General features: G+C 37.7%; 1 protein-coding gene across 1 annotated transcript in view; it reads left to right on the forward strand.

Annotated features, from left to right (window-relative positions):
• The first annotated feature begins 1,824 nt into the window (after positions 1–1,824).
• LOC129579272 (acetylcholine receptor subunit alpha-like) overlaps positions 1,825–27,095 on the forward strand; it is an 84,901-nt gene continuing 59,630 nt past the window's right edge. Inside the window, exons 1-2 of the mRNA XM_055469169.1 lie at positions 1,825–2,324; positions 20,874–21,831. Of these exons, the coding sequence (XP_055325144.1) occupies positions 21,613–21,831 (219 nt within the window). The 5' untranslated portion in view covers positions 1,825–2,324; positions 20,874–21,612. The remainder of the gene's footprint in view (positions 2,325–20,873; positions 21,832–27,095) is intronic.

A 27,095-nucleotide genomic window follows, 5' to 3' on the forward strand; every position in this document is an offset into this window, starting at 1 on the left:
GTTGTGACGCTGAAGAGCGAATGAAAATGGTTGAAAACTGATTTGAAAACATGTCGACATACGTACATATATATGTATATATTTTCAATCAGTGGCACAAGGAAATTTGAGATAAGTTGTATACTCATCTCGTTGTTGGTGCACTTTTTTTTTGTTTATTTCTGGACCAAGTGTAGATTACAAAGTATTTGGATGTTATTGAAAACGGCGAATGCACACTGAGTGTTGTTAGTGTTATTGAAAATGCAGGAAATGAAAGCATTCAAACGATTGAAATTGAACCGAAAATGCAATTGTCAAGCGCAATGCATCCGATCTTGAGTGAATGAAACTTTGCTAAAGGTATTCACATCAACATCAACTAACGATCGATTTGGGTGAAAATCACCCATCCACCTTTCCACACTTACACACACAAACACAACAACAGCACTCTGTTATGCTGAATGCGGCAATTCTTGTGTTACCGTCCAACTGCACACAACAATGCAATATGGTCTTGAATTGTTTACAAACTTATTGAATTCATTACGATTATTTTTGCATAAATCGTGGCGAGTGTATGCGAGAGAGAGAGAGAGAGAGAGAGAGAGAGAGAGAGAGAGCGGGAGAAAGAGAAAGAGAACGAGAAATATGAAGAGGAAGGTCGCGAGAGACAACACCATTGTCGATTCCGAATGCAAACCGGTAAATCATAAATATTTGAAGCTTCACAAAGCACAAATGGTTGCCATAAAGAGAATATTTGAATGACACCAGAATTCAGCGGTTATGTAACCGTTTTTCTTACAAAGAAAACAGAGAGCGACTTCAAGAAAATGCTCGTCAAGTTGGACAGCGAAAAAGCCACCAAAGGAAGGGAAAGCTAAACCAAACCAAAACAAACCGAAAAAAAACAGAAGAACGAATCCAAGAGCCAAAAGAAGAAGGCCTGTGGAACGAGAAGCAATAACAATTCATTGCAGTGGCTTATATTTAAAATCACATTTACTATTTATTTCCCCTTAAATGTTTTCGAAAGAACTGTGCTGTTTATCATTGTTTTTGGCAACGGCTTTTTCGCTTTCTTCTCTGCTTCACATGCCGTTTGGTTTGCGTGTGCTTTCACTTGCGCTCTCTCTTACTCTCACTCTCAATCGTTCGCAAAGCACATAAAAATAAATGCTCGCGACTGCGCATCAAATCGAAAAGCACGTGACAACGGATTGTCTATTACTGTATGTGCCGTGGTGGAATGTGAAAGAGATGGCTTTGAAAGAAGCCAGTAAATGTAGTTCACGTTGTGATTTATGCAATTCACACTATGTGCTCGGTGATGTACACGTTCATTCGGCTATCCAGTTTTCAAGCATACACACAGCATGACGCTTCCTGAAAGCTGCTATAGTATATATACGTGCCACATTTCCTCCGCTGCTACACAGCGGAGCATTCATAGAATTCATGTGCATTACGGAAGCTTTTTTTGTTGTTTGCCGAGAGTGAGAGAGAAAAGCATGCACGGCATCACCCCTCTATCCATCTAATTGGAAGAGAGAAAAAGCTTTCATCAACCGCCGCAGTAGCACTCAAAAGTAGTAGCGGCAGAAGCAGCAGCAACAACAACTGTACAACTTATCTCGATATAGCGTGTGTGCTTTACACATTCTCTCCATTTTGCTCTCCCTCTATGCTATGGCACAGCCAAAACCCAAGTGGAACACACAACAGAAGTACAGAAACAACAAAAATTATATCGAGAAGTGCAGAACAAAAGTTATGTGCTGTGTAGACGTGTGGTCTTTCGCGATAGACTCATTCAGTTTGAATGTGCATGCCATTGAATTGGCATCGTTTGTATTGGAAGCAGCGCGTCGTTGTTGTATCGACACAAAATCAAAGTGTTCACGTTGATCCATCAGTTCGTATGCGATACGTAACATTGCATCACACGATACTACCGTTGAAACGAACGTCCTCATCATCAACTTTTGGAACACACGGTTGCGATCCTGTGTACCACGCATCGCAGCTACCTATAACGGAATACCACGGAAATAGCTTGACGAACGGTGATTATTTCAAAATTTATATCGGTGGTTTGAGTGATGGATTGCCATTGGCAGACGTCTGATCATCGACTTTTCTTCAAATGTTCGTTACCACCGTGAATATAGACACATCCACACGCCCCGTTCCTTGTATCAGAATGCAATTCTGCAACGGACCAAAATATAATCCAGTTCAGTGAAATCATTGATGAGATCTAAGCTTCAATCGTGCGGATCGATCGGATTTTCGGTGATGTTTCGTTTGTGGATTTAAAAACAAAAACAAATAAAACAGTGCGTAACCGACATTTATTTATGCTCTTTCTTCTTCTTCTTCTTCTTCTTTTTTGTTGTTGCTCCTTTAAAAAATCCCATTTCCAAAACTGTTTAATTTTATTTGTTATTTTTGATTCGTATGTAATTCATTTTATTCAAAAACAAATGAGTGAGAGCAATTAATCCGAAGCAATGAAAGTCATCAAGCAGATAATGAAAAGCGATGGTCATTCAAAATTCAATGGGATTTTTTTTTAGTGTGTCGGTTTTCGTCCGTTCCACACAAGGAATTCATTATCTAAATTAAATATTGATCACACCCGAACATTTTAATAGAATTGTTTTTAGATTGCACTATCGTTACAATGATTGGATGTGGCAGTGCATTGCAAGCCAATTGTGTGTTATGTAATGATAATATCCCCAGCATTTTTGGCTTTAGAGGATTTTGTCATATATATCTGTATTATATACATTTTGTATGCGTATATTTGTTTTTGTCATAAAAAAAAATTTAAGTGTATACATTGCTCCCATTATTTTTTTTGTCGGGGTGATACCATGAAATCGATTAGCAAGTGGCAATAATATTATTTTAATGGTTCATATCGAAAATTGATCAACGTATAATATATATGAGCACTTTCGAAATGCAACCGAAAATAGTAATTAATTACAAAAAGTTGATACACATACACTCACATACACAAAAAATGCATAGCCTACACACATGCCAAACAATGGGGAAAAAAACAATAGACAATACGTGCCCAACATAACAACCAACAATCACACAAGATAATTAAATGGTGCAACAATACCAACAACGAAAAAAAAAATGTATGGCTGAATGGGGTCCAACTTTCCATTTGAATGTTTGATGTGAATTGTTTAGTGAAAATAATTTAACAGCCGCAGATATAACACACATTCAATTATCAATTTAGAATGCGTACGATTTGTGCCAAACTTTATTCCACATTTGGTTAAATTTTCGAAATTTTAAACATTTTGTTAATATGCTGACACTAATTTTGTACGGTTGTGAAATGTTAAGTATGTAGCAAATCCTATTCATGAGAGATGTTTGTGTTTCGTTTCGATGAAATTTTTATTTGTATAAATTTGTTGCGCGTGGTGAGTGTGTGTTTTACCATATCTCTTGTTACGAGTGCAAAATTCCACACATACACAAAACGCACTCATATGAAGTTTAAATTTCAGGTATACTACCACTACCACGTGGGTACAATGTGACAACGTTTGAATTTGTTAATTATTTTCTGTTTGAAGAAAATTCGGCGAAAAATTTATTGAAGAAAAATAAAAAACGGAATGAAAAAATAAATAAATGCAAAACATGATGTTTTACAACCCCGTGTTGTTGTTGGTGTCGTCATCGTTGTTGCAGCAATTCGTTCAACTGATTGAACCAAGTTCCCATACATTGTAGCACGTTTCCGTTTTCTGTTTCATCCGATTCCACTGTATTTTCATGTTCTCTGTTTTCTGATCTGTTCACTGTGCTCGCTTGCTCGCTCTTGGTTCGGTTTGGTTGGATGCAGTTCAGTTCGGTTGTATTTTATTCGTGAACTTTACATCAACTTTATACCCGAAATAGTTTCAAAAGCTTGGCATTTCACAAAAGCGCAATTAAAGTGAACATGTCGTATGGAAATCGTGGTTGAAATTAATTTGAGCAAGGAGTTTTTAACAAGCATACACAACTAAATTGTATTCTTCACGGTGCTGTGTTTTTTTTTTCTTCATCGCTCCCTCTTCCTTCAACGAATATAAAACACACAGACTATTGTGTTGCTTCCGATAGATTCGCGTTGAATTGAATTGGGCCGAGAGGAAAAGTGCAAGCAAACGAGTGAGTTGGCGCTTTTGATATCATTTCAGATGTGAGTATGTGTGTGTGTGTGTTGATTATGAATATGATTGCGATTAATAAACACTTGTGATGCGATGCGATGCGATGCGATTCAATGACACATTATTTATTTGACGAATAGCTAGGGTGTATGCAAAGCAAGCGAAAAACACAATCTTTTTGCTGCTTTGCTGTGTTGCCATTGTTGATTGTTTCCCAGCGAAAGTGTCATGAATTTCTCTCGCATTTGTACAAATAAGCGCGCTTTATCCTCTGATTTGTTGTCAATAAACTGAGCTTCGCAGTGGATATGTAAAATTCATTATCCGCTGCTTTTATCGCGATTGCTGTAATAGAAATGTTTTCATCGCTTTTCTATCTCTCGGTTTCTATGTTTTCCTCCCGTTCGTGCGCGAATACACACACACACACACAACCACTCACAATATTCACATTCGTCCTGCGTTTTCAGCCCGAACCAAGCCAAACATATCGATGACAAAATAGTATCAACATGCTTTTTATTCCTTGATACATTATGCAGAAGAATTGGAAAATAGTTTTAATAATTCATTGTATTAATTATGTGTTAACCGTTTTTGAGTTCAACACGCACAGCATGCGAACACTGCGAACACGATACTCTCTCTTATCGCATCAGCATTAGCAAACAGCACCGTCGTACAACATAACGTTTCGATAATGGCATTTGAAAAATCATCTACATATATGTAGATCGTTGTCATCGTTCGCATTCAAACTTTCGTTGTTGCGTTCCATTCTTTCTCCCCCCCGTTTGTCGTTCGTTCGTTCGTTCGTTCATTTGTTGATTGCATACTCTCTCGTTTTTCTTAATATGTTTTGTATTTTTGCGTTCGACATTCTATTCTTCTTCGTTTCATTTCATTCGTTCGTTCCTTCGTTCGCTTTTACTGGCAAAACGTTCAACAGTTTATTTTTGACTTTTAACAAAATGTGGTGTGCCGATTATTCCGTAGATTTAGTCTCTCACATACCAAATGTATATATATATATATTCAATTTGCATTGAAACCAAAACCTTTTATTATCCGTCATCAAATTATTCCGACATTTGACAAATGCCAACGTAGTAGTGTGAATGCGGTGGCGATGGCGAGGATGCCGCGCTATTGTCTACGTTGTTTTGTTTGGAAATCAAAATTGATATTCACACAAATTTACATTACAATGGTTTTCCAGTCGTGGATTTTACAGGTATAAAACCGGATATGTATAAAGTACCGATAGAAAGACAAAAACCGAGACCACATAATAATCATAATAAAAAAAAGAGAAACACGAATGAACGTGGGTGGGTGAACAGATCATAAACGCAACCGCGCGTCGGATGGGCACCAAATAACAAATCAAATGTATTTGCAGTGTGTTTCGTGAGTCAAGTGCTTTTGAGCCTTGTTGAATGGCCTTGCATACGAAAGACTTACTTTTCCTCATTATTTTCTCAAATCAATGCTATTGTCGGAAGACGCCCATGAACGAATTTTGCTAAAGCGTTGGCATGATGATAGGTAATTGTGACGTGGGCTCGATTCGTATCGATCAGATAATCAAACGAATTTTAACTTTCCAAACGACCAAAGTTATTTGAACGGTATTAAACTAACTAATAACGGATAACATGCAACTGACACATCTGAAACGAATAACATGAAAATGTCTCACTTTTTGTTATCGTTATCAAGAATCGATTTGAACCACATTTTTTGGGAGTGATTTTTCCTTCTACTCATTTTTGAATCACAATACTTTTCTCATAGAGTATTTCGTAGTTAGGTTGGGCCGATGTGAAGAAAAATGAAAATCAAAACAGACACATGCACAATGGGCGAAAACAAAGCTTGACAAAGCAAGATCCGGTGGTTGAATCAGTGTTCGTGCTATGGATTACAAGAGATTGAAGGGAAAATCTTTCACATTTTTTCCTCTTTCGTCTATATTCACTTTAAAATGAACCACCCTTTCAAAACCGAATAAATTTTAATAAATTAACCGTGTATCTAAAGCACACCGTATTGACACTCACACAATTGTCAACCACTGTCACATCATGCACGGCGCTGATGTTCAATACGGTGTGTTCGGCAAATCTCAATGATTTCTTTGTGATCCAATCCATTTGACTCAAGGATGCTAAACTCTTTCATCCAGTGCCACCGCGCTGCCAATCGAGTCGACGACGATGGAGACAATTCAATTTTTTTTATCCGTCCGCCGTATCGCATACATTCTCCGGGGAATTTAAATGAGAAATCATTTCAATAGCATTCACAGATTGACGGGGAATAGGGCGTGAAAAAAAAACACACACACACACAAATAAACCAGCCTCGTTGTTCGGATTTGACTTCCAACACTTTTATGAATAATAAATTCTTCACACTCTTTGTAATCAGATTTTCCAATGTAACATGTAACACAGTGGATCTGCTAATCAAAGTGTATGCAAAACTCGGAATCTCTGCTAACTAAAGTTGAATGCTTGATTGTATTGAACAGTGGCTACCATATCTAAAATATGTTGGAAAACATACAAATTTTTAATGTTGCATCGAATAAATTTGCCATCGTCATCGTTGTCGACGTGCTACTTTTTTTTGTTTTCATTCTCAACTTGTGTGTCATTTTTATGGCTTTCTTTGTGCATCCAACCCAAATAAAAGTTTGATTCCATGAAGACAAGTTGAAATTGAGAACATGCAAAATATTGCAGAAAATCAAACATCAACTTTAAAATTCATCAACTTTTATCGAAATACGGACAAAAAGTCACTTAAAACTATTGCCGATGTGCAATGTGCATCAGCAAATAGTTGTGTGGAAATTGAACACAATAACGACAACGGTGTTGCACGGGATGTTCAAATGATCGACAAGCACATACTGAGACACATAGTCAATAGACGTTTGCACATCGATTTTGTTTTTATTTGTCTTTTCTCCCATTCACTCACTCACTTACTCTATCTCTCTCTCTCTCTCTCTCTCTCTCTCTCTACCGCAATAGTTTCTGTTGCTCTGAAGCTGCATAAACACACACACATACAAAACTCAAGCTAACCATAAAACAAGAAAACTATATAAGAGAGGAGGAGGAGAAAGAGGAAAAGTGACGAAAACTTCCGTTTGTAACATTGTATTTTATAAGTGTTTATATGGCATTTGGAAAAACGGGCGGCTTGAAAATGCCAAAAGAGCAAACGATCAATACACATTGAACCATTGGCCATTTGACATTGGTCAAATTCTTTGATTCTCCCGCAGTGGAGTGAAGCCTTCTCAAATGTACTCCATTGGAGACAGTTTTCAAATCGTTCAACCATCATAGCCGATTGTATCATAAAGGTAGCGAAGTATATTTTCTCCCATCCTTTTGTGATTAAAGTTCAAAATTGTTAAACAAGTTTTTAAGAAGTTAACGCTAACAATTTTTTCACTTGAAATCACTGAGATCCATTATCCGTGATGGAAACTTCGTCTCAACGAGCCGAGCCATTCGGAGAAAAAAAAAAACACATGCACACACTCACAAGGGAAAAAAAACTGCATCGGACGAACAGTATCCGATTATTAGAAAATGCATCGAGCAGTAGATCAGCACTTGAAACGCCTCGAAGAAATCCAAAAAGCGAAACCGAAATAAATCTTGATATTTTGTTTTGTGCTGGCTTGGATGGCTTGAATTATTAGCGAAACTTTTGATATGCCGTCGAATGAATGGAGAGTGAGAGTGCTAGAGCGAAAAAGTGAATGGTAAAGAAATAATGAAAAATTATCGTCTACTCTATAGACATAGATACAGATAAAAACGAAAACTAAAATGTATATTTATGGCAAGGCAATGGAATCAATGGGAATAAAAAAGAGCGTTTGCAAAATCGGAAGAAGAACCACCAAGGCTGTGGGAACAAGGGAACCAATGTGAGAACAAATACGAATGAGCGAACGAACGAACGAATGAACAAACCAAATTCGAGACACAGACAGAGATAGCGAACAAGAGAAAGAGCGAGCGAAAGAGAGCGTTGAATAAAAATGAACGCAATTATATAGGTCAGTTACCAACTGCTCGCAAAATCAAGTGCATAAATTGTATACGTATGCCGTTTGGTATCCATGTGTGCGTGCTATATTGTTCGTTCACACTATTTGAGCTTGGGGTTTTTTCTTGTAACAACTCATGACTACTAAACGCTCTCTATATTTATAACATTTATTGTTGTGACTACACACATTAAATAGTGCTGGCACCGTGCTGCACAACGCGCGCACAGACGTCGCATACATTAAAAAGTAGCAGCGGCAGAAGAGGAGGAAGGGGTAGAGGAAGAAAACACAAGCTCAAACTCAACGATTTCGATTCTATAAAACATCTCTTATTCTTCTCAGTTCTTTTTCTCACCATTCAGACTGCTATCTCAATCCTTTTTCTCTTGCTTTTTTTCTACGTAAGCTCACTCAGTCGCACGCGCGTTTTCTTTTTTGCTGTCTTCGGTATCCGTGTCCGTATTCCGACAAAAAAATAGAAGTCAACGGCGAATTTTACATGCACCACACATCATACAAACAAGTTGTTTCAAACTGCTGTCTATTTCTAAATAAAGTATTTTGCCATTAAGAAAAGAAAAAAAGAAGAGCGCGAACGTGAAAATGCAAAAGCTACACCACATTCTGCATCTCGTGGTGAGAAGAATTCGAGAACTCTGCGATTTTATCTTCTTATGAAAACATGAATGCGTTTTTAAATAGTAATGATGATGCCGCGCATAGCAAACATGAACACGTATACCATGCATATTATTGAGGCAAAAATGCATTGAGAACGCTTGGCTCTCGTTTTATTTTACGCGAAAATCTTGCATCCGCGAAATGTTTTCTGTCGCAGTATGTACTGTGTAGTAAATGTCATCCATACGTGTGTTTGTACATCGTGTGTTTGCATATAAGCGCCCGCAAAAGCATCTGCAACCTCAAAAAGAACACACTCATACACACATGGAGACGTAGAGAGAAAGAGACATAATAAATACTCACGGTGACAAAAGCAGCATGATCACGAAGCTCAGTGTGAACTTAAAGCTGACACGCATACACAAACGAAATTATGGGAAAAAATAAACTCACACCCAAGCCAGCAACATGGAGAGAAGAGAAAAAAAAACAACGCATTTCGATGGTCTCTTTCGGTGTACAAAACGAATGAAAAAAGGTCACAATGGAAATTGCCAATGCGAAAGCTGGCATAGTTTTTGGCAAACGTTTCGGTCATGTTTATTGAGATCGGCAGCAAAGCACAACGAACTGCATAGCGCATGATGTGATCTTTCACATGCGTGTGTGACAAAAGCAACGGTAATCTTGTCAGATTTCACCTTAAAATAACCAGGCCAGATCTCTTAATCTTATTTTTCGGCTATTAAAATCTATTTCAAAGAATATTATACAGCGAAAATCGCATGAATGGCGTTCGATTCACTCTCGATACCCGTTGCGGCCGACAACATTTTTCCGAATCGAACAGAGAGAGGAGAGAGAGAGAGAGAGAGAGAGAGAGAGAGAGAGAGAGAGCACAAAATTGGCATCGATCGGAATATTCATGGATATTTTTCGCAGTGCGTCGAAACTTCGACCAAATTAATACGTCAATATGCTTGCTGTTATTGACTGGTTGACAAAAGCAAACAGTTTGTAATTATTGAGTTTGTCTACATTAAAGTCGATACGCAATTAGACCGTTGCCAAATACTGCTCTCGGTCCAATCTAATCATTCACAAGGATCGAATAACTTCGAAGCTGCAACGACGATGACGGCGATAAAGAAAAAACAACAGATGCAAAGCATGGAACGCCGAAAAAAGCTCTTGTTGCAAAAAGATTTGTATGCTGTTGTGGTTTTCAATTATCGGCTCTGAAATCTCAATAAATTTCGCTGTAATTTCGGTTTTTGTCATATGCTCACAATTTGGCGACGAACAACATCAACAATAGCAGCAGAAACGTAGGGAAAAAAGGATGGAGGAGTTTACTAACAAATTTACGTTGAATTTTATTTCATTGTGTCTGTGTACAGTGAACACCGTGTGAGTGAGTGTGTCGATGTATGCGCTCACTCTCACTTTCTATCAAACCCGGCAGTTTTGTTCGAATTTATGTTGGCTGGTATGTATGTGCGACCTCAATGCCTTATGCACATCCCGTGCAACCGTTTAAAACCCATATGATACTTATGCAAATTTTTTTCTATACGAGAGACATGCACAACGTTGCTTCCAATTTATTTCAACATTAATAAAGACTTGGAGTACTTCTAAAATATGTTGCACGAAAAATCGCTTAGGCCATCATTTTCGTTGCGCGCACAAGAAAGATACACTGAGTGAGCGAAAAAATGACTCAAAAATGATTTGAATAGAATTTCGAAGCAATCGAGTCTGCACCGATTCCACATATTTCTCTTCTTCAAACTTCTGAATAAAACGTGTTCAATTTTTCATGCATCTTTTTAGTTGGAATGTCGTAAACATTTGCCGGCAGAAGAGAAATAAATATGTTGCACGGCATATTTACAGGCATTGTGTATGATGATATTTTTAGTTTGAACCATTTCCTGGCATTCAGAACTGTTTGCTTTGCGACTACGGTTGCGGCTTGTTCTTTATATATATGCAGAACAGGAAAAAAAAAAAACAAAAAAAAATGCCAAACGAGCCAGAGAGTCATCCAGTCACCCAACACCGTTGGTTGCACAGTCATTTTGGCATGTGTACACATCGAATTTTATTAACTTGAACTACATCATAACATGTATATGCAGGACTAACCACCATTTCCATTCTTTTATGGGACCATGCATTCAGCCTACTAACAAAACTATTTGGTGCAATATGCGTTATTGTTTTCACTCATGTGCATAAAATCAATTCGGTACAAAAGAGCGATAGAGCCAGAGCGTTAGGGAGTAAGAGAGAGAACAAGAATAGAAGAGGGAAAAAATAAACGAATTGAGCAACAACAACAAATTATCTAATATATATTGTAATGTGTATAAATTGAATTGTATTTTGCATTTAATACAATGAACTCAATATTTCGAATTGCTCATTTGGAATGCATTGCACAAGAGCCAATGATAGAGACAGAGAGTGCGAGTGAGTGGTACAGGGAGAGAAAGAGAGAGAGAGAGAGAGAGAGAGAGAGAGAGAGAGAGAGAGAGGGTGAAATATTGAAATATGTCATCGCCAGAAAAACAATTAAATGAAATTGTACTGGCAAAACTAATTGCGATCCAAATAAGAATGCACCAAATGTAATTTCCACCGAGGGAACATTCCAATTTCTATCACATCACGCATTGTGCCATATCCAACTGACTGGCAGTCCCGACGAACAACTAACTAATCACCACAAACAGACACACACACACACACACACGTACAACCGAATAATAGCGAACGAGAAAAAAAAGTGTAATTGGTAGAATGATGATGACGGTGAGAGAGAGAGAGAGAGGGAGAGAGAATGGGAAAAAGTGGGCGTGTGTGAGAGATGGAGCAGAGGGAGAGTAGAGAGTTGTTTCACAGAAGGATTCGGCCAAATTAAATTCGGTCTAACGGTCTACTGAGAAAAATCAATTGAATTCTCGAGAGAAATTTTACTGAATATTTTGGCAACATGTTCATTAATCGATACACAACGCAGCACTCACTGGTTATCACAAGAGAAAATTCATCAACGCAATGGAATGAAATGAACGGCCTGCCCGCCGAAAGGAACACATTCACTCCATTTCTTATGCTGACTTGCTTCATCTTAAACGAAAGAGAAACACGTAGCAAAAGCGACAATGTTCACAACTAAGATGTTCTTGCTAGTGATCTATGTCTATTTATCGAAGTTTGTAGGAAAATTTATTTACAATTCCATGGAAATTCCAAAGGCGAGAAGAATGTTTATGCGAAAAAAGAACAACAACAGACAAACTGGTGTTCCCATCAGATGAATTAGAAGTTAAATGAAATAGCCTGTCAAATGTGACAAGGTGAGAAATAAAGCCCTTGAGCACAATTATGACTCATGAATTCCATACATAAGCGTGCGTCCAACTGTACTGTGTGTATATGTATGAAGTAGGGTGGAACGATACCACTTTCTTGAATGAAAGAAAAAAACGCCAACTCTCATTGTTTTCTTTCCATTCATCGTATTTTTTCTTCTTGTTGTTGGACGAAATAAATGAATGTTGGAATCGATTCACTCTATTCCATACGCATCGCGAACAGAAATGGCAATTTCAAACCCATAAAGCAACAGCAACTGGAAGATAGGGGAAAAAAGTAGCTGTACTCAAAAGACACATTATACGTGTACTGCTCTATGTTTTGCGTTTAAATGGAAATGCAAAAAGTCGCCTGGATTATAAACCGTGTGTAAAATGAGCACGACAAACATTCTGAAATGTAACATGCATGTTTTGAATTAAACTATCGACAACGGCGGCACAACGGTGTTTAAATTAAATCATAACATGTGGATGATGGTGATGCGTTCATCTTTCTACAGCAGCCAGTGTCATTGTGTCGGTGGGAGTATGTGTGTGTGTTTGAATATTTACGATAATGAAATTATGTCATATATATCTGAGCATCGCTTGAATTATTTTCATATTCAGGTGCATGGCGTGAGAGAGAGAGAGAAGAAGAGAGGAGAATGTGACACATATGAATCATCGTTTCTGTTTATGCACATCGGCAGCATATATTGAATATACTTGTATATGTATGAATGTAAATTGCTTGGAATTACGAATGAACGGAATAGAACCGACCATTCTAAATGCTTTGATTTAATTATCTTCGTGTTTAGATTAAGCGAATTGCTGACACTAAATATGCGAGCCGCTTTTTGTGTTTACGATAACTTCGTGGACGCCTTAAAAAGGCAGATAAATGGCATTTGATAGCCAATACAAGAATTATGTCGATGTGAATGCATGTATAAGTGCTTATATGCAGAGACGTGCGCTTGTATTTGTATTTGTATTCGTGCGTGTACAAATGCCAGACGAATGCCAATATCAATATTTACTTGTTCACCAAAAATTATCCACATTTATTATGCATGCATAACGTTTGCCAATTCTTATGATATCACTAAGTCACGAAATGCATTTGACCCACACACACACACACACACACAAATACACACACATACAGAGAGCGAGAGATAGAAGGAGAGAAAGAGGTAGAGAGGAAGGAGGCAAGAAGATGTTGACAAAAGCACATCCAATTCAACGTAATATAATAAAACACGAGCACACCATTCACAACAGCGACCGATTTAGGTGGTTGTTTGTGGTCATGGCACCTTTCGTGAAGGAAACACTTAGTGCATTAATTATAATGTTTCGAATTAAACTAAAGACACCTGGAGTGATAAAGACTTTAAAACAATTATTTGTCGTTAATTTATGTATTCTGTCATAGCAAGGCTATTTATTAAAAGTCTGTTGGAATTGCTTGGATGTGCAAGCGTATGAGCGTGTGTGTGTGTCCGCATTATACCATTGAGATTAACTAATTATCCACTTAACATACGTGAAATGCTGATGAAATTAATCTGACTTGTCTATTAATGCCTTGTTCGATTTTGATGATACAACCAAAAGATATACGTTGAATTTGTTCATTAAATTTGCATCGCTTGGATTTCATTCCTCCATTCGAACAGAATTTCAATCTCACTTTTCCCCTCTCTATCTATCTTATCCATTAAGGTTGTCGATAATTGCGAGAAAAAAGCCACAATTTGAAAATGACATTTTTGGGTTTTGGTATTTTCAACCTTTCCGTTTGGTTGAGAAAATTTGCAAAAAAAAACAACTTGCTGTCAGCATAAATATAAAACCAATACACCACCACCATCAAGCCATTGTGTGCACGCAAATGCTGTTCGGTTCCAACTTCAAAGTAATGGTTGAACTATTTCATATGCAATAAATTTGAATCCGCCTTTGTGGCAAAACGTGTTGGATTATTCAGCCGCAAGCGCTGGAGTTACACTTTGTAATTAATTAAGTGCATAGTAGCACTCATTTCTCATTCACAAACCGAAAGAAAAATGCGAAAACAACAAAAAAAATGAAGAGAAGAAAGATAAAATAAAGAACGCAAAGTATGAGGAATCAAGCGTTGCCATATCACTCATTGTGTGCTTTTTTTCTTCTTTTTTGTAAATCTTATTAGATTATTCCCATTTTTTTCTCTTTATTCATCTTCTCTGCTGTTGCCGCAGTGTGAATATGAATGAAAAGTGTAAGCACAATAGTATGCAATCAGAGGCCACAGATGCAGATATATATAAATACAATTGGCTGCAAGCGTTCGCGCCTACTCATGCTTTCAAGTGCCTCAAACGCGATTGCATAATTCCAATAAGTTTTTTTTTGCTCTACAGATTCAGTGAACAACTGTGTGAGTGTGTGTATGAAATTCAATATGAGCAGTCGAAAAGCTCGTCAGCTTCATCGCCATGTACTCGAAACAACGGAATGTGCTGTTGTTTCTTTTGTTGTTGTGCATTTCAAGAGAAAGAGAAGTGGGAGCGAGTGAGCGGGCTGCACATTTTATTCCTATGCCATTCATTCTCTGTGCATTTCATTCTGTCTTCCTGTTCTTGTGTTGTTTGGGCTTCGCGTGTACTTTTGCTTCCAGTTCACTGATATAGTTATCATTATCATAACTGCAATTATGCGTAACACAAATACAAATCGGCAAGAGTGCAATCGGAGAGTCGCCAAAAATACGACGTTTGGCCGTAGATACAGAATTGTAAGTGCCTTCGAGCCATTCGACTCATAATTCGGTGTAATTCATTGGTTTGTTCAAAGCATGCGAAATTATTTATGTTGTGAATTCGATAAGAGATTAAATATTTGCTTAAAGCGTCGTGTATTGCCAGTAGTTGGTGTACGAGCAAACACAGGCGGGCACCAATTCAAAAAACAAACACAATGCTCGGATTTTGGAGATTATTTGCTTAATGCTCGCTTTTTTTGTTCTCTCCCTCTCCCTCTCCCTCTCTCCTCGTTGTGTCGGAATTTATACAGATTGATTGGCATGAATGTGCATTCGAATTTGTCATTCCGTGAATTTCATTCATCCAATTCGATCGCGGAATCGAATTTAGCGCACACACACACATATTAAAAATTGTAATAAAGCGAATATCATCAACAAAAGAACAGGAGAAAAAAGCGATTGCAAATTGCACGTATATCAAAATGCTTGTACGGCTGATACAACTGATGCAAAGCCTTCAATGTTTCTATTCAAAGTGGGGGATAAATAGAGCAGAGAAAATGTATTTATTTTCATTCGGATCCATTCGATTCGACCGAAAAACGAATCGCAAAATATAATATTAAAGGCATCTATTTGGCAAAAAAAGATTCGTTTCTCGCTGTATCCATTCCGTGTAACCATCTAAACCGTAGCACTCACTCTCATTAACCTATCTGTTTGCATCGCAGAATAATATTCAACACCATGGATTTCAATAAATATATCTCCCCTTTTCAAGATGTATCCTTGTATAACGATTGCCAATATCTTCATCATTTCGATACGTCTTTTCTTTGCTCCAGGTTTTTTTTCTTTGCTTTTTATTCCTTCGCTTTCATCGTCATCGCCTTTTGCTATCATCTTCTTCTACTCTTCATCGGCGCCAGATTGTAACAAGTGGATATATACACGTTACAGTAAAACCTGTCAAAAACGGAATCCCATGGTAAAAATATTTTTTCCACAATTGACAAGAATTCCACTATTCAAAGGTTCCATTATTGACAGGTTTTTGAGTCGAACCAACATGATTTTCCATTATTGAGGGTAAAAAGAAACAAAAAAAACCAAAGCATGCATTTTTATGGGTGTTTAATGATCAAATCAAGTGATATAATAATCGTGAGAAGGAAATACTGAAATAAAAGTATTTTTTAATAAATGAATGAAGGAAAGAACGAAAAATGAAAAAAACAGTGAATGACAAACATTATTATTTGAAACAATCAAGCAGTCTAAACAGTGACTCAAAATGAGAAAGTAAATTATACTTATTTTTTGCACTGCCAAAATGGCAGCGATTCTGCATTTCACGAAATGATTCCAAACTTACTGTAACTATACTGAATTGCACGCGCCAATTTAGTGGATGTGTTTTTAATGGGAACGTCAAAAATTTATTTGCAGGCAATAAGCAATGATTTTGGCAGACGAATGTAATACATGATACTGAAATCAATGTAATGTACATTGTACTGCAGGATTTTTATGATGATCATTGGTTTTGATAAAGGAAAAAAATATAGTTTTAAATGAAAAAGACACAAAAAAAACGAAAAAAAAATTTCGCCAAGAATTTTTTTTCCACTATTCGGAGTTTCGGTTTTCCGTTATTAACAGGTCAATTTGTATGGGAGAGCTCAACGGCCAAAATTTTTTTCCACTATTGACACGATTTCCACTATTCCCAGGTTCCGTTATTGACAGGTTTTACTGTACTACATCATCAAGGGGACTCACGATTTGTTCATGTCATAATCCAGAGTAGGAATGGTAGAAAAATTATCAACGCGAATACAAATCAGCTTATCTAGAAGATATCATCATTAAACGAAAATTATCAGCTGCCGTGTTAACGTCGCTCATTCATTCGTTCGCCAACCATACACACACACATACTGGCTACTCTCACTTTGCTTCACGTCTCGTTGTCGAGCGAAAAATATCTAATCGTATTCAAGATGTGGAAAAACATGCAGTCATAAACGAATTTGGTCATATTTTGTATCTATAAAAGGCGGTTTATGCGAGAATTCGTGTTCTTTCGTGTATTTTTGTTGTTGTTGTTGTTGCTGCTGCTGCTGCTGTGAGAGATACTCATGAGAAGACTATAAGAAAACTCTTACATATTTGCATCGGATCAGCCGAAGGGAGAGAAGAAGAAACAGAAGAGCGACAACACATTCGGAGTCAGGTGAACAATCCTCGATTCAAATGCTCTCATCGAAAGCAAGCAAAGCTTGTGAATAATGTATCAATCAATAACAGCACGAAATACATACAGATCGGCAAAATATCTCATTGATTAGGTGTTCGCCGTGCTTTCTCTCTCTCTCTCTCTCTCTCTCTCTCTCTCTCTCTCTTTCTCTCCCTCTTCTGCGAACATATGACGATGAATATAAAAATGGAAATGGGGAGAAGGAAAAAATAACCATCTCTGCCAATGGCAACAGCTTCCAATTATGAGATTCACCTAATATCAAATAAAATGTGAAAAGAGCAAAGGAAAAGAAAAAGAAGAAGAAGAAGGAGATGAAGGAAAAGACTACGAAAGGGAAAAGCAACTATCCAAAATTGCAGTCGATGTGCACACATGCACCATAATGAATGCTTTATTTAACATGAATGTATTATGAATGCGATGAATCGCATCGAACAGCATCACCTGCAGAATAGACTTTCGTTTCTATTTTGTGTTCCTTTGACTGGCCTCGTCGTTTCTGCATCACAGCACATATAATCGCTGTTTCACGCCGAAAAATGCTCTCGACATCGTTGAATCGAATTTTTGGCTGCGAAAGATGGAACAGCTGGCCTGTTGTTACACCGTCATTTTGTCGAAAGGCGAAGACATTGAGTAATCGCGCTGCATATTGACGATCGATATATGAATCGACAAAAATAGGCACAGATGAAGCCAGGCAAAGCAATGATGGAACTGAAGAAGAAGGAGAAGGAAAAGGAGACGATGGTGGCGGTGACGGTGGTGCGAGTCGGTCTCTCATCCAATCACGACATCCAATGTTGGGCCAACAAGTTCTCAAATCATTTCGAAATTGTTTTTGCATATGTTTTTCCATTGCTTGATTCATTTGTATTGACGGACGGTTCTCGACACCGAGAGAGAGAGAGAGAGAGAGAGAGAGAGAGAGAGAGAGAAAGGGTGAGCATGGGATGTATGTCTATTTGTTTTGCACAGATTTCCCAGTTTGCCAACACTCAGCAACCTTTAAATATCCATATCATGGCTCGAATCAATATTATGCCAGTTATTTATATATTCAACTTTTTTTGTGCTCATTCCCATTCCCCGTTCTCCGACGCTCGTGTTCACTCTTATGGTCTTCACATTCACTGTTGTCGGGCCTGTGGTGTAATGCTGCTCTGTTATAGATTAAGCTTCAGTTTCGAATAAATTTCCAAGCAGTTATACTTGGTACGGATTCCCTTTGAGTCCAATTGTGAATTTCAATCATATTGGACGGTCCGGATGTTATTGCATTCTGACACACACACGCACAGTAAGATGAGGAAAAAGAAACATCAGCGACCGGCGAAATGGCCAACGATGAATATGAAAATAAATAGCAAAATCTCGTATTGCTCTCATTGCGCAGCATTCGCAATTCCTTATTCAAATCACAACTTCAAGCACTTCGATTTAATTGGTAAAATTGAAGCGTTCCATACCACAAATTATTTATTTGAATTCCGTACAACGTTTGCAATGCACAAAGAGTGTGAGAGTGAGAGAATTTCGTTTCATTTGTTGCTGGAAATGGTTTGATTGATTCGCCATTATTCGAATGCCATTTCGAATGAGTTAAAACTGTAAGCGATGTTGACTGAAGTCACACAAACAAATACACACACACTTACCCCATATCAACCGAATGAGAAAGATATTTTATGATCATTTTATTGTTGCGAAGGAGCAATGGAAAAATTATTTGCTTCTCGCGCAGACGAAATAAATGCGGGTCGAATGAAGAGAATGAGCGGAGAAAAAATAGAAATGAAGCTAAATTGGCACCAGCTTTGCACGATAGTCAAGAAAAATACCAACGATAATGCTACACGCAAACCGAGATCACTCGGTATATCTACATGGCACGTGAAGCGGATTTCCGTATTTGCGTTGAACCAATCACTGCATACACACCCTGACCGCATCTTTTAATATATTGCCGTTCTCCATTATTTTATTATTCACTTAGCATTTTAAATTGAAAAATAGTGGCTTCTCTGCTCAGTTCAGTTCAGTTCAGTTCAGTTCAGTTCAGTTCAGTTTTGTTCGATCGATTTGCTGATATATTTACTGTGAGCACTTGCATTTTTAATGTCATTGCCTCTCCTACACACAAACACTTCCAATGGCATAATGCCCGTATAGACGAAGGAATGCGTTCGAACACAAAATGCGTTCAATATTCAAATGAAATGGCGTGGCGCGGCGCGCGTTGAAAGTTGAAGAACACACAAGCCAATGAATTTTTCATTCGAAATGATTGAATTGATGCTGTAAAAAGTGGCGGCGAGAATTTATGTAAAACCACTTTAACCCTTTAGTGAGCAATTTCTCATTTTTGAATGATTCGAATATATTTTATGTGCCGAATCTAACATTTAGTCTATCACTCGGTGGTTCGGAAAATCGATTTTTTCCCAAGAAAATCGAGGAAAACACAAAAACATCGCATTTGTTTTAGAAATGAAAACTCTCCACAAATTAGATATCATCGTCGAAATATTTCGGACATGAAATGGTAGAAAAAAGACTGAATAAGTAGAACATTGTGATTGTTGAAAAAAAAACATATTTATTAGGTGAACACAAATCTAATCAGTTCTAACGAATGAGGTATCAAATGAAAGCTAATCAACCTAATTCCTTCGAAATAAGTATGTAAAAATATTCAGCGATTTCGGTTTTATAGTACTTACTTTCCGCATCTGGTCACCAATACGTGACAAAGGGTTAATCGTGTGGAATGTTTCAGGCGACGCCTGCACATTATATCAATGACAACACCACCAACAACAACATCGATTGCAACAATATAAAACTGAATTTCTTGCATTCTCTTGATAGCTCACACTCAGCATACACACACAAGCAGTGAAAAAGTGTTGAAGTTCTTAAACTTAGCTCTTTCAATATGCATGGATTTCACTCCGACTGAATGGAAATGAACTACTGCAATGGTTGACCAATACATCGAAAAACGAAACAAAACACAAGAAACTTTCCAATTACTTATTTTTTTTATATCGAATGCAGTCAAATATTTTTGTTTTATAGTGTTATTTGGAGGAGAAAGAGAAAAATGTTTATACTGCTTGTAAGCAGAATGTTGTCATTCAACCCTTTCTATTGATCAGTTTTCAAATCGAAAGAGAAGCACAATTTAAAAATGTTATCATTGGTTTTTAGAGAGCAAAAACTAAGCTCTTCGAGATTCCATTATGATAAAACATTTCCAAAAACTTCTCATTGCACTCATTGAAGCGTTATTCAAATAAAAATTAATTCTCACGATGTAGTAGTCCCATTAGCTAGTGACCGTGGCTCAAACTTTTTCGAGACAAATGGATGAAAATGATACGTGTCCAATTTTCAAAAAAAAAACCACCCATCGTATTTCAATGGTACGATTCTTCAGAAGTTATATAAAATTGTTTAAGGTTCTCGTTATGACTTTCTATCGGAACGTAAAAGGAAAGCACAAAGTAGTCTCATTCTCTTTTTTGTCCACGGAAATTCCATAATATCTAACACATTTGTTCCCTCTTTTTGTTCTCTTTTTAATTAGCTAGAAACGTACTTCATGGATAGCAACGGAAGGAGCACAGCATAAATGAAGAGCAAAAAGATCGAAATTTAATGTCTAATAAATAACGCTCAATAGAAACCGTTACGAAATAAAAAAGAATTAAATAAAAATCGAAGTAAGACAAAAGGACGGAAGAGCCAGCGAGCGAGATAGAGAGAACGAGCGGGAGAGCGGAAGAGAGGCGAACAGAAGGGAGTAGTAGCAGAAGCAGCAGTAGCGGAATCCATTGCAATGATATCGTACATATTCGCACGCAAACACAGGAAAACAACAGTGAAAATGAAAACTATTTGCTCAAATTAAATTGTTGCAGAGCGACGAAGTGAAACAAAATATCAAAAGTGTATGTAGTTTGTCGCCCGTACGTTGTATGCAGTCCAATGTTTCTTTTCGGTTGAACGGAACGTGAAACAAAACTGCATAAAAGGAGTCGATTTACGGCTCTAGCCGTTCGTGCATATTGGACGAATTCATCTCAAAAACCTAAATGTGCTGAAGTGCAATTTGTTTCGATAGCAACAGCGAAACGCAACGACAAACAGAAAAAAAAAATTACTTCCCGAAAATTAAAACAGAATAAAAAAAGAATTAAACAACAACAACAACATCAACAGCAAATTATACAAACAAGGAAAACGTTATTAAATTTCGGCGCAAATTGGTTCGAAAAAAAGGAGAATTCCAACAGTAGTAGCACGTCAAACGTGTACAATCCACCATGAGAATGCCGTTGACTACAGCCGAAACACTGCGAGCATGGATTTTATCAGCTCTTGTCGTTCATGGCGTGGTTCCTTGTTGTGCCGGCAATCCCGATGCAAAACGGTTGTATGACGATTTATTAAGTAATTATAATAAATTAGTGAGGCCCGTGGTGAACACTTCGGATGTGCTCAAAGTCAGCATCAAGCTCAAATTATCACAGCTGATTGACGTGGTAAGTTTTAAGTACCTACAATTTCACTGTTTATTTTCGGTTATCTTGAACAAAAAAAAATTTAAAAAAAAGAAGAAAAACGACGAGAAAAAACGTCAAAGATGATATTCATGTTTAGCTCATAATGAACTTCATTGACATCTTTTTCGCCTCGCTCCATCTCGCTCCTGTCATTTAATCACAGAAAATTACGTTCACTTTCGCTTACGAAAAAAAAGCGAAGTAATTTGATAACGCTAAAGATTGAAATGGGCGTTTTGTCGGATTTTCGGCCATTTCATTTAGATCGTGCCTTTAAATTAGTATTATTAAAATCATAACTTTTTTTACGCTCACCATAATAATAATCACCGAATGGCGAAAAGACAATATGGACCAAATGGAGGCAGAGAGAGAGAGATAGAGATAAAGAGGCACAGAAAAGAAATGGAGCAGTGCGCCATTAGGATTACCCTAATTTGCAAAATTATGTGTAGCATGAAAATCGGCTGCTCTGTCATTAAAAAACATAATAATAATGATAATTGGAGACTGTTTCATTGAACGGTGTCGCCGTTGTTGCCGTCACCATAGTCATCGGCGCGTTTGTCGTTATTGTTGCTACGGCTACTGAAGCTGATTGTGGCCGGAAAGAGACATAGCAACAATAACAGAGCTTTTATTACATTTGATTTCTTTTTCAATTTTTTTTTCTATTTCATTTGCACCGTATCTCGTTGTCTTTTTGCGATTTTCGTTCTGTGCGAACAATTTTCGACAGCTGGATTAGAGACAATTTCGCAAATCGTATGCAAAATGAAACAATGAAAAAGTGCGCGACGCGTTCCACACAAACATTTGCCACGAAATGAACGCGATACTCGATGAAGTCGGAGAAAACATTGAAATGGAAATTAAGTTTACGAGTAATCGAAATAAATTTACATAACACATTCAAGCGATAATTCTTCTATGTGCTTTTCATTCGCATCGCGCGGTTTCCTTCAACATCATCATATAATATCATTTAAATTTACACATTTGCGTACATCATGAGTGAACGCACAGCACTCATCATCCTCGAGCGCGTACACACACACACACACATACACACTAACCACCACCGCACAATGCAGCACATTACTACAATCATCCCAAAATCACACAACAACTCAGTTGAGATGGCTGCGACTTTTAAGATCCACCAAAATGAAGGAAAAAATATCGCGAAAAAAAAACAAATGAAGGCAAAAAATTTCCGTATTTTCTAAGCAACACGAATTGCCATTTCAAGCGCGCCATGAGCGTAACGTGTATGCAAAAAAAGGGCGAGCAAAAGACAGAGAAAAAAAATGAATAATAGACATTTTATTATAAATTGAACGTGCATCCAAGATCAGTCTCCCTATTACGTAGATTAGATTTTATGAGTTGATGCTTTCCCTACGCATCATTCCATTAACACTATGCGAGCCAGCTACACACGCGTCTGAGCGCGCTCAAACACAATCGAGTGGGACGAAACGGAGTGAGGTGGGTGGGGGGCGCATGCAAACCCATCGTACTCTCTTGCGACAAAACTACACAATATTGAAATGATTTCTATCGGTTTCAGTGCTGGCAAAACGTTCATCATAGATCTTCATCTAAATGTCAATCAACCGCGCGTTGAATTTGGCGCGTTGTATTTGGCTCGTTGCTATATTCTATGGTATGCCAGGCGCATGGAACCAACGTCAATGTACCGTTGATATGCATTAAGTTTTGCGCTAAGGTAGACAGCTTTCTCTCTATATTGATCTGATGACATTCTGTTTTTTCTTCTCCCGTGCTCACTTGCCATTTAACACTTACCAAAATCGCAATGAACATCGAGTGCCACTAAATAGACCAGATATTTATTTTATTTTTTCAGCGTGAATGTATGCTGTTTTCTTCTTCTTCTTCTTTACCTTCATTCTTTCTCCCCCACTGTTGTCTTGTTGTTGCTAATGCTTGCTCGCCACTTTCACGCCAAATAAACCAAGAACCGACGAATATTTTCAGGATATTGACCGTGAGCACCAGTGACAGAATGTAACATTAAAAAGTCGATGTGTTAGCTTAGTGGTTGGCACAGAATCGCTGACATGACATATATGAAACTGAGCAACGGTGACACAATGAACAGGGGAAAATTCGCCAAAAGGAACAGCAGAATGGGACAGAATGAAAAAAAAAAACACGCGGCGCGCATACGTTATAATAATTGGCATTTCGACTGATGACAGAAGTGCCAACAATACGTTCCAATCTATTTTAATATGAAGCTTTTCACAAAACTTTTACTACAAATGACAATTTAATGAAATATGCATAAGCTATGAAGTTGCCATTGTCACTGTCACCGTCGTCGTATCCGTCGCCGTCGTGCTACTGGCTTTTTGCTGCCATCGTTGTCGTCATCATAATCGTTGACGTCGTTTTCTGTATTACCATCGTCTTTTGTGCGAACACAATATAATATGTTGTTTGTTCGTAAAAAACTTTTCTAATTACGTACTATATATCATTCGATTATTAGTCTCTCCTTCTCTCCATCTCCATCTCCATCTCCATCTCTCGGAGCCGATACTAATGCGTGACTTTCATACCTTTGGCAATCCATTCTAATTGACAACAACCATCCTTTACGTTCTCTTTCTCACTCTCCTTTCCGACCGCTCACAATTGCTCACTACACTTTACACTTTACACTTTGTACAAAAATTTTAGCACATTTTCATCACATCGTTTCACCAATCAACCTCGATGTAACAAAAGAGTCCGTCGCTCCACTTGATTTTGAATGGCACAGATGGTTGGCTCGCAATAAAAACAAAACTTTCCCCATTTTAATTTTACAATTACGGCCTGATTTGCAGTGAATTCAATGACATTTTATCGAAGCATCCAAGTGAAAGACGCACAAAAGCTAATATTGAACTCACAAACAATGTGTTGGATCGAAGCTTGCACTGCAGAAGTGCCAACAACAGCAGCAACATAACACCCACTCCGGTTTTTCACAACTTTGGATTATTGATTATTAACTAGATCCAATCAATGGCCCGAATATTTTATTCAACTTCTGCACTCTCTCCCTCTCTCTCACGCTGCTCCCATCTTGGTCTCCCCTTCGATAACGAGCAGAATGAATTAAAGACACATTGAACAATGCGAACAAAGTCAGAATGTGATTATGTCGCGCGTCACAAATCAGTCGAAGCTAATTTCTCCGGCACGACCAAGTCAAATGCCATGAATGAATTAACAATTCTTGTTTTTTTTGCTATCCCTCTTCAGCTCAACACAATTTGCACTGAGAATACTTAACGATTTTCTTCTTCGTATTACGTAGCATAATGGAAAATTCTGCATATATTGACGATGGTTTAGAAGCGTTGTTCCGGATATGTATAAATGTGTTCTGTGCATTTTGTGGGTGTTCAAACATTCCAAAAGCTTGATTCCTAGAAATAACAGAGATAAAATCACTAGTCCAATACAATTGATGTGGACGAGAGAATGAGATGCGTACTATTTCAATGGTCACATACAAATACAAACACCCAATCTTTATATAAGAACAACGGAAATGCTACTTCATTTAATACAGCATCTAGACAATGATTCATTATCCCAATAGATTTGCTACTATTTTTGGTATTGAGTAGTTTTGGCCGAAGCAAATTGTTGCTTGGCCAAAGGTTTTTGTTTGAATTTGCGTCTCTGTACACACAATCCGCACACATTCCATAAGGTATGGCCATGGCATCCGAAAACAGCATTACCATTCCGTTTGTGTGTGTATCTTGAGTTGTCATTGAAGCAGGTATGAAAATAACCAAGCAAATCGAGTTGAAATGCAAATGTGCTACACATTTTGTAGCATTTCACAGAGTTCACATTTTCAAACCTCAACGACTGTGGGCTGTTTCAGGCCGATTACCATTTTTGTTGTTGTTGACGCTGGCTGTTGTTTCGATTCACATACAAATAGCTGTGTGAAATTTTCGAAATTCTCATCAAATTGTTATGTTGCTAGTGTGCTGTCCAACTCAGAAATGGGTATAATATAAATATCTTTGCAGTATTTATGGTTTGCGGTGTCGTTTTCTTTTTTTCCCGGCTTGTTTCTCTTCCGTGTGAGCACACACAGTTGAGTTTGTTGTTGAAAGATGGCATGCAATCGTAACAAATGGAAAACAAACATAATCAATTAAGAAAATAGAAAGAAAACTGATGGTTTTGCGGCACGAAAAGTGTGTTTGTATGTTCGGGTAAGCGTTTTATGCGTATGGGCTTGAAAAAATTTCCTGTCCGTGTTTCAAACTGAAACAAACTCTTTTCATTTATACCATTTGTTTCGTTGGAATTTCCCAATCATAATAAATATAAAGGGGATGGAATGGATGAATTTTTTGACTTTGATCGGTCGCGAGATGCATCTCGCGACCGTTTGTTTTCTCATGAGAAAAAAAAGAGTGTTTGAAATTTTTCCATTAAATTGGTGCTGCAAATGCAGCAAATGATGCTCATTATGAAATGAGATGGTTTGGGGCAAAAGCGCTTGACATGCAAATACAAAAACCGTTAGTAAAATTAATAGAAATTTGCATTATTCATAGTCGAAACGCCATCAAGACTATTACTCAATGGTGCAATGATTATGTTGCAAATTTGGAAAAACCAGCAGACCCAACGCATTCGGTCCGAATGTTTGCGCCAAAAATGGCCGAAAAAAAATGCGGCTAGCAACGGAAAAATGGGAAAATTTCATGGTTTCACTTCCTCTTACACCATTCCTCCGATTTACTTTTTGCCTTTGCTCGAACATGTCGATGGCGTTGGTTTGTTCGGAATCGATGGGGGTGGACCACTCATAGCATACAAATGAGCTTTCGGCCTCACAATCTATCGCCGTCACAACGCAACGCACAAACGCCGTTATTATAAAATCAATTCCACAAATTAAAATGCAATGAGTCATCATCAATATACAGTAAACAAGCGAATGAAAGAAACATGAGCGAAAAGAGAGTGTGAGCATGTGAGAGCGCGAGGAGTGAGATATCAGTATTTAGTACAACACACAGCTGTATAAATAATGGCCACTGCATTCGATGCTTTTGTGACAAGGTAATACGACGCATTAACCATTAATCATTCAATCAGCGATTATCAATAAGCATTTTGTATTTGGTCTTGTTTGCGTTGTGTGTATGTGTGTGCGCGCGGACAGTCACTCGCCCTTCCGTCTCGTT

This window comes from Sitodiplosis mosellana, unplaced genomic scaffold, assembly GCF_009176505.1.
Source record: "Sitodiplosis mosellana isolate CC-2019 unplaced genomic scaffold, AAFC_SMos_1.0 Smas_scaffold_6226, whole genome shotgun sequence".
NCBI lineage: Eukaryota > Metazoa > Arthropoda > Insecta > Diptera > Cecidomyiidae > Sitodiplosis > Sitodiplosis mosellana.